Source organism: Toxorhynchites rutilus, unplaced genomic scaffold (assembly GCF_029784135.1).
Source record: "Toxorhynchites rutilus septentrionalis strain SRP unplaced genomic scaffold, ASM2978413v1 HiC_scaffold_62, whole genome shotgun sequence".
NCBI classification, from domain to species: Eukaryota; Metazoa; Arthropoda; class Insecta; order Diptera; family Culicidae; genus Toxorhynchites; species Toxorhynchites rutilus.
In genome coordinates, this window is record NW_026600127.1 from 26418 (window position 1) to 36150 (window position 9733).

Here is a 9733-nt window from a genome sequence, read left to right on the forward strand (position 1 = left end):
GGAATTATACCATAACATTCGATCGTAAAAATAGGTCACAGAACGGCTTGAACGAGGCAATCGAAGCGGCGAAGAGTGTTACGTCAGTGCGACATGCATTTTTAGTGCATTGTGTCCCGCAGAAAACACTTGAACGTTATTTACATTGTGCAGATCCTTTGCAGCTCCATCTGCTAGGATCATTTGGTAATGTTTTTACGACGGAGTAATATTCTCGCTATGGACAACGATTCTACGGTGTTACGACAAGATAAATCCGGAAGCTGGTGTATGGTTTGGCCGAAAGAAATGATATTCCTCACCCTTCCAATAGAACATCAGAAGCAACCTCCGCCGCCAGGGCACAAGAATTCAATTGCAGTCGGGAAATTCTATGATTTACTGGAGGACGTACAACAGAAATACAACATTCCACCATTAAGGCCATTTAACGTCGATGAGAACTCAGTGATTCCAGTAACTATCTCTTATCAATAGGAGAAGCAAGTAAACTCAAAACTATTATCTTCATTCAACAGGTACAGACCAGAAATTCCAAAAGTCTAACAATGCGGGGAAAAAGGCAGAAAAGCGCTATAACTTCAGCTGAGCGCTGAGTGCTGAACACGGAATAATGATCATAGAATCTTCCACAGGACTCCCTATGTTGCTACTGTCGGCACAATTCAGTTCCTCTACGGGCGGCGATAGGTGGATCCAACGCTATCGATGCCAATATTGGGTACATAACAGCACAGATATTCTCTGTACCTGCTTTGAGTAACGATAAATTGCAATCCAATCATTTTGATCACATTATTATATTTTGTACATGCTAACTGATTGAAACCCAATGAAATATACGTGATAGTTGCAAAATAGAATAAACTTTCCTTTTATGAACTTGTTACGTTATTTCCTAGCGAAAATATGCTCAAAAGATTGAATCAACTAACATGGTCATATTGCCCCGCATGGTGGACTATTTAGCCCCATAGTGCTTTCGATCGACGGAAATGGAACACATTTTTAAAAGTGTAAATTTTCCACATAAACCTTTTTTAAAGTATATTCATACAATTTACATCGATCAATGAGGTTTCAAATCGTGAGGTTTTAACATGTATCATAATTTCTAAACGTTTTTACGTGTTTGAGGACGTTTCGTTCTTAGGGGGACCATATTGCCCCTATCTACCCTATATAATCGGGTCCACACCGTATAACAATTTAAATTTTGTGTACGTTTGATGTCCGCTAATATTCGTTTTCAGGGTTAAAATATGTGTGTAGAATTAATAAATGACACTTCGAGCAAGTAGTTGGGGTTTGAACAATATAGGGGAACTGGGGGTAAGCTCGATATTGGGGGTAAAATCGGCGTCCCTTGAATTTTACTAGAAAACTCTGATTAACTATGTTTTTGAACACTCTACATGTTAGTATTTTTTATTTCATACGTTTTAAATCACATCGAGCCCACTGTGATTCGTCAAGTGTCAAAAACAATCAAAACAAACGCGAGTGTCGAAGGTGCGCTACCAAATGTAATTTGTCGGTAGCGGTAGTAGTAACAAATTGAGATGACGATGTTACCCCCATTAGGTGCCGGTTTCACCCGAACTGGTTGGTTTACTCCGTTTTTATGTTAGTTTTGAAAATTGAGTGTTACTTGCCAAATACCATTGAAAAGCATTGACATTGCTTATATTTCATGGAAAATAATCTTGACAGTGATTCTATGATGGAAACATAACATGATATCAGATCTCATGAAACAAACTTTCTCTTATGGGGCCGGGCTTACCTCCTGTTTCGGCCCGAAATTTTTAGGTAGTGATGAAAGTTTTTTTTCTCCTAGACTCACCCTCCATTTCGTATAAGCTTCCGATTGTTGTAGATAGCTCGTGGGGCACTTATCCAAGTGTATACACCACGTGGTTGTGGCTGATTGGTCCCATTTCGCTCCCATTTCATACAGCGATCGGGGAAATTTGGCTCCAATAGTTGACTCAAATCTGCTTTCCCTAGATTTGGCGGAATACATTTTTTAGGTGCCGCCACAGACGCTGGACATGTCGGCATCCTTCTACACTGTGTTTTTGTTGCTGTTTCATAAAATATCACTAGGCTCGACTTGTGCCTTGTTTTTCCCCTCTTTTATTGTATTGTTACTCAGAAAGGTAACGCTGAAATATAAATACACTGGGTCCTATAGTAAAAACTCTCGCCACTATCCGCAAGCACTAGTTGATGTGAAAGGTCATTGCAATTTGCACGAAACATTGAGCAGCGGCAGTTTTCATAATAATGCAAATTTATTCGTATTGAAGTTTTCATAAAGTTTTCCCGTCAAAAGGACACGGTCACAAAATCAAGAGCCACATAGTTTCTACTTTCCACCGGCCATAAATAATTGTTGCACTTGACGCGAACGCGAATAATTTTACTATTCGCTGTGTCTACCACCCCGTCCGAAGCGCCGCAAATAGTGTCGCATGAATGCGATAATCTGCTTCACGGTTATTGTTTGTAGGTTTCTAAGTTTCGCGATGATAATTGATTCGCTTGTCTTGCAATTTGTGCCACGATATTTTGAGGACTCCTTTCGCTGAATTCTTTCGCGCGCGTGCAGTGTAGGTCGTGTTATAATTTTCGAAGTATTGTTCACATAGAATGTAATCACTAGCTGATTGCTCACCAAACAGTACAATTATTTGATTGCCATATGTATAATATTCGGCGGGAGTATGATTCTGTTATTAGGTGATAAAATATTCTTTCTCTCTAAGTATCGTGCGGACTAGTTTTTCACGGTTTTGTTTGTAAACTGTTTGCAAATACTTTAAACAAATACCATGGAAACGGCTTCAGTTGTAGCGCGTAGCGTGGAAGGGATAAAATGCTTGGCTCACTGTGGTGAGAAAATGAGAAATCGTAGTGGAAGTATCTATGTTATAGCGCTTTGTGAGAAATGATTTATGCTATTCATCTTTAAATATGTGTGATTAAAATATAGGTATATATGTGCTACTAAATATTTACCATATGTTGTAAATCTGAATTTGTTGCTTTATTTTAATTTTTGTTCAAGTTATCGGTCAGTAAATTATTGAACTACTCTGAATATAATAATCTAATTACAAGGTGGACACGATTATATACAGTTTCCGATTTGTTTTCAATTTATATAATTGAAAGGTTTTTTTAAATTGTTTTATATACATGTATTTTTTGACGTAGAACTACGTCTTTCATTAAGAGTAGCAAATCAGAAAACAGGTCACGTTTTTATGAAATAAAGTTAACGTTAATAACTATTTTTACCGTGAACGGATTTTGGCGATTTACATACCAAATGAATTGGAAATTCCGTAAGATTTGTTTTATATGCTATACATTAGAATCCTTTGGTTTGTAAATGGTTAAAATTCATGGAAACTTTAAGCATTTCCATTTTCCCATACATTTGTTCTGTCCATTTGTGTGCTTTCCCGAACAAGCCTGTCAATAACGAGCAACGGAGGGGAAATCGTACGATTTAAAGTCTCCGTGAACAAAGGAAAAGTACCCTTAGAAAAATCCTCGGTCGAAAACTACTAAATACATTTGGTAATGCAAAATTAGTAGAATGTACAAATTTTTTGTACATATTGCCAACAAACCCGCATCCCTACCAGAGATTAGTATATTTTACTCGATAACATTAGTAAGCTTGGATATTGTCATATCTGAAAACTGGTGAGAAAAGCGCGTATTAACCATTTTCATTGTTCCCATAAGACAATACGGAGGTATAATAAGGATATAATTCTGATACGTGCATTTTCGGCGAGAAAATGTAGCCGATATTGGGCTTCCGAATCATGGTTCTGCTTGACATATGTGTTTATTAGTACGGTCGAAAATGACTATAGATTGGTAGTATTTACCAAAAAATTCGTTATATTTACTAATTATTTTTCTCAGTGTAGTGTAGCACTAGTTTCTGCGCACTGCTCCCCTCGCCCGACTGGCTCAGTACTTTTTATTAACTTCTTTTATTTACAATCACAATTTCTTATTTACTAACTTAATTTTCGGGTCGCGCTAGAATCGTACGCACACGTTTCCGTGGTGCTGACTCTGCGCGAACCCCTGTTGTACAATCAAAACCGCCATGTTGAACTTGCCCCCTGGTAATTTGGCGAATAAACAAAACTAAAGTAGGGCCGGTTCGACATAAGCGGGACTTAGAAATTAAATAAGGGCGCTACAGTAGAAGAATGAAGGGAAAAACTTGCTTAGAGAGTATAAACAGTGGATCTCGCTGAGGCACACTTTCATTCGGCATCGGACTGTTGAGCAATCCAGTTCACTGTACTTTCGCTGCGCTTCGATCTATGATTGGACCCCACCAGTGGTAATCCGACTTAGATATCGTCGTTTGGTTTTTCTGTTCGTTTTTCGCGTTATTGGAATCGTGTGTTTTTCTTTCCGCGTCATAAATTGGACGCTTCGCGTAGTGAGTGATGAGCAAGAAGAAGAGGAAGGCAGGCTCGAGTCCTGCAAAAAACGAACGCATTGCCAGGGGCAATAAAATTTCGAGGCAAGCGACATCTAATGATGCACGCGATGTTGGTGCAGTGATAAGCGCTCGCACTGAACCGAGCATTCGCGAGTGTGACACCCATCTGGGTGACGTCTTTAGAGAACCCCTATTGAACTGACAGTAGCCAACATATCGAGTAGCCCACTGACATTTTCCCTTTGTTTTTCACATGAATTGGGTATCCCACTGACAGTTCTGCTTGAGATTCTGCTAACGATCCTAGCACCAATCATAGCACCCGGCTGGTGACACCGCATCGAACAACAGCGAAGTAGGCGATTTCGGCGCGTCGGTCGAAAATATAAACGCCGTTACCCAGGCAGCAATCAAAATCAAGCTCCCCCCGGTGGTGGTGACAAATTCATCAGCGAATTCGCATCGATGGGTGTTTCAGCAGTACAAGCTGTGTGGCATTATTCAGTAGTTTTCCAAGCAGTTAACATTGTTTGTTTTCCGTCATCATAAGGGCTTCGTTGGTGCTTTTGACATTGCATGAATGCATTAATACATAACTGACGTTATGGCAAAGCAGGCGTTAAGGTTGTGCGCCAAAAAATTATTTGGGAAATACCAACCATCTTGAATGTCTTACTGGAATGTTATAAGTTATATGGGTTCGCGTGCCAGTCGCAAAACTGCCTTCAACTAGGATTGCGTTTGAGCTAATATTGATCATAATGAAGCATTGCTACTGTCGAGGTTGTTGATATTAACAAAAAAAAGTTTATTTCGCTCGTTTAGTCACCAAGAAAGTAAATGTCGTTCTGGAATTTTGTATGTAATTAGGTTTCCCTTGCCGGTAGCAAAACTTCCTCCACTAAGGGTGATAGCTGCGCTTCTCTCGAGCATGATAAAGTAATGCAACTTTTTTCAAGGTCAGTTATATTAACAGAAGCGTTCCTTTTGAGAATAGCGCAAAATGATGAGAAGTGTTTATATTCCTAGTAGTTTCAAGCCACCAATGTATGGCTCTGTATGCATGCTATGGCGAACGCTTATTTGGCACTTTGTTTACGTTGTACGAACGATGCCTAGAGGTGCGATTCCTTTGAGGCAATACTAAATAACCTGTAGCATGATATTTGATACTTGCAAGTGTTGTCATTGTTGTTGTTCCCATGCGGTGCCAAAGATATATTGATGTAGTTATGAGATGTGGAATAATGGTGCTGGTGCAACATGTATATAATCGACTGTAGCCGAGTCTATGTCAATTGCGAAAAAGGCCACCGGAATAGCGTTCGAGGTAAATTTTCAATGCATTGACATGAAATAAATTGCGACATAAGATCAGCTAGCGTATTGTTTTGTGAGGGCAAGAATGAATCAACAATCAATTATCGTCAACTGATTCTACGATGAAAAAACTATTTCAGAGATTATTCTGCTATGCAGTTGTTTCTAAAATTTCACAGCATCATAGAATAATATCTGAAGGTATAAACAAGTGACTTATATAAAATAACAGCGTAGTTCTACGTCAACAATGCGGTCTTACTTGGACATAACCTCCTTAATTTTGACGTAGGATTACGTCTTTCGGGAACATATTGGGGTACAAATTGAAAAACGAACATCGATCGCATCGTGAAAAATGTCCAATTTCAAACGCGTATTGCTCAGTCATTTCATGACGGATTGATGGGATTTTTACATCAAAACATTGCGGCACTCTATAACAATTTTTCACCTTGAATAAAATAATATATATCATGTAATTAACTATCGAACAATTGAGAAATCTCAACCCCTATCCAAACGGTACTGATTGGTCGAAATTGACGTCATTATTTTTTCGCCTGCTTCGCTTCTTTCGTTCCCCGATAAGTCAAATATTTGCATGGCGAGCGAGTGGGGGGCGCCTATTTCTCACATACCAACTGATATAAAAGGACGGTAGCATTTTTGGATTTCTCATGGTGCTTCTGACACTCGACCGCAACGGTTATGTTTTTAGCGCCATTCTAAAAGAGAATCATAGAAATAAAAGTTTTCTCCTACAACCGGATGCAAAGCTTTTTTCAAAGCTGTGTTCGGTCCTTAATATAGCGTTTCTTTTAGCAACAGTTGTCCGGACATCAGGAAAGGAGGAAGCAGCCGAGAAGCCCCCAACGGCCATTCAGGAAGTTGGTTCGGTCGGATTGGCCACTTTGACCGGCAGTTTTCACTGCCCCTTGCGTGTCCCGCTGTTTGTGCCCGTCTCATCAGCAACGTTTTTCCTGCCAGTGACGCGCGATTTTGGCGCAATTTCTACTCGTCAATCATCAGCAGCTCAGGAGGTGTGGAGAGAGGTTTTCTTCGCTTCGTCGCTTCGAACCGCTGCGGCGATTGCCCTGCCGTCGGCGGTATCCGGTCCCTTCCCCGCTACCCCACTACCATTTGGTGGTGTATTAGGATTGGTTCTTCAACACGATCGGTGAGTGACCAAACCTTTATTAATACCAGGAGCTAGTGTGAAATAGGACGCCCATAGGGTATAGGTTAGAAAAAAATTTTTTTACTACATATCCCAAATTGATTTTAATTTAACTGACATTTAAAAAGTGATTTTTTCCAAGTGTTTTTAAAAATAGTGTTTTTCCGCCAAGTGATTTCGGTGTTTGTTCTTGTAACTGCGTTGGCATTGTCCCCCGCCGTTACCGTCCTCCGCCGTTTTCGTCCCCCGTTGCACGTCGTATAATCTACTTTGGTCCGTGAATATTTTTCCGCGCCTGGCTGTATTTCGATATAGCCAGGCCCCAATCATGGCTTCCAGCAGCTCCGGCGCCGGAAGGCCAACCAATATTTACAGAGGTGTTACCACCACTCGTACCTTGCCCAGATGGGCTGATCCTTTTGGTGGCAACTTGCAAATATTACTGTTGAGAGCCACTGAAGGTAACATTCTTCCATCGAATCCTTTCACCGTTTCCAAATCGATCCAAGGAGTGATCGGTACGGAATTTAAAGACGCGAAACCTCAACGCGACGATAAAAATCGCCTGCAATATGCGCTACATCTACGAGATGAAAAACTCGTTCAATTGCTTCTGGGTACAAAGTCGCTGATCGACGAAACACCCATCGAAATTTTATACCATCCCACCTTGAACCAACGCAAATGCGTTGTGTCTTGTCGTGACGTAATGTTCTTAAACGAAGACGTCCTCCTAACTGAACTAGCCGACCAAAATGTGATCGGCGTTAAAAAAATCCTACGATTTGACCCAGTCTTGAAGGAAAGAGTTCCTACTTCAACAATGATCCTTACCATTAACGGAACAGTTATCCCTGAAGCAATTAACTTCTGATTCCTCCGTGCTTCAACCAGGAATTTTTACCCAAACCCGATGCAATGCTTCGGATGCTTCGCTTTCGGCCACACTGCCAAAAAGTGCGCCAAAAAAATCCAACTTTGTCGTAACTGCGGTGTAGCCCACCCTGAACTTAACACAAATAGTAATGAGAAGGACAAAATTAAAAATTTTATCTGCAATGCACCTGCCTCTTGTGTGAACTGCAAGGGAAATCACGCCTCTACCAGTAGGAAGTGCCCAGCGTGGATCGCAGAGGATAACATCACCAGAGTCCGAATTGACCAAGGTGTATCTTATAAGGAAGCTAAATCCATTTTTGAGAACAAAAATGGTCCTTCCTTTGCTAGTAAGCTTCAAGAAAGACTAGTCAAAATCCAGAATACTGGTTGTTCTCAATGCAAATGCAACTGCAATCAGGCTAAGCAAACTTCTTCAGAAAAAGCAGTTCCAACCCCGTCCAGTAATCCACAGGAATCGGAACTCAGCACCTCCTCGTCAGATTCAGAATCCGACCCAGAAATTTCTATGGAAATCGAAACTACCCCTTCCAACAAGAGGAAAAATACAAACAAAAGGTCAACCTCAGATGAATTCAAATCATCAGAAGAGGAAATTTTTAGAGGAAAAGAATCCAATAGGAAGAAATCCAAAAACCAAAAATATAACTCAACCCAACCAGCCAACGAATCCAAACCATCCACTTCCTTCCAACCATCCACTTCCCCCCAACCATCCACTTCATTCCAACCAACCACCGCAACCAAAACTAAAACTTCCAACCAATCCAACCATTCAAACAAACCCACCCCACCTGGCAACAAATCAATTGCCAAAGCTTCCAAAAATGATCCTAGACTGAAGAACAAATCCAGCAAATCTACCCATTCCTAATCTCAAGTCTTCTGATGAGGAAAACAAGCAAACCAAAGAAGTCCAACGGAAACGGACAAGGAACGAACAAACAAATCAAATAAATGAAAGAAACAACACACACACACCAACAATAAACACCCACATAACAACAATCAACAATCACATGCTAACACTCTATACCACTCCACTCCAAATAAAAATAACACTAACACAAATAACACACACACCAGGAAAGTTTCCAGCCCTCCAAAGGGTAATAATAAAAACAAATAAATTATTCCTTCTATTACATAATTTTAACCTTTGATCTGCAGCATTTTTATATCAATCAATATTATTTTAGTTAAACCGAACGGCCCGGAGTTGCCGTCCACCTTATTTTTGAGGGAGGTAGGATGGACGGCGGCTCCAGCCCTCGATCTCTTGATACTATTTACCATACTTTTCATAAAATAATTCATAAATCGAAAGACCTGGAGTCACCTTCCGCCTTATTTAAGAGGGATGGGACGGAGGGCGGTCTTCAGGCTTTCACTTATTCATATTATATTTAATCTGATTAATTCTTTAAATAACTTTCAAAATCGTAGGACCGGAAACCGACTCTCACCTTATTTTGGAGATGGTAGGGTGAGCGGCGGTTCCTAGTCTAATATTATATTTTCTCTAAAGGCCGGGAGTTGTCCTCCATTTCACTCAGTGGGAGTGATGGCGAAGACTCACGGTTGCAGACACCATAAGGACAGCACTATCGGACGACGCCGTCGAGCAAAAAAGGACCATCGAGTTCCTAAAGGATACAGGTTTATTCGATCAGATCTAATGTCAAATTACTAAATCTACCTATACTGATAAAACTACGTTTGTTTTCTCTTCTAATTTCAGCAAAAGATGAGCAGGTTTTTTACGCCCTTTTTAGAAGCGAGCTCGTCAAGCACACTAAAAGGGGCTTTTTCCCTGCTCCATTTGTTTGGTTGTGTTTTTGGCCCCAGAG

General features: G+C 40.5%; 1 protein-coding gene across 1 annotated transcript in view; it reads right to left on the reverse strand.

Annotated features, from left to right (window-relative positions):
• Nucleotides 1-1842: 1842 nt before the first annotated feature.
• The window catches only part of LOC129782394 (uncharacterized), a 14952-nt gene continuing 7061 nt past the window's right edge, over nucleotides 1843-9733 (reverse strand). The window contains exon 3 of the mRNA XM_055789610.1: nucleotides 1843-2006. Within this exon, the coding sequence (XP_055645585.1) occupies nucleotides 1843-2006 (164 nt within the window). The remainder of the gene's footprint in view (nucleotides 2007-9733) is intronic.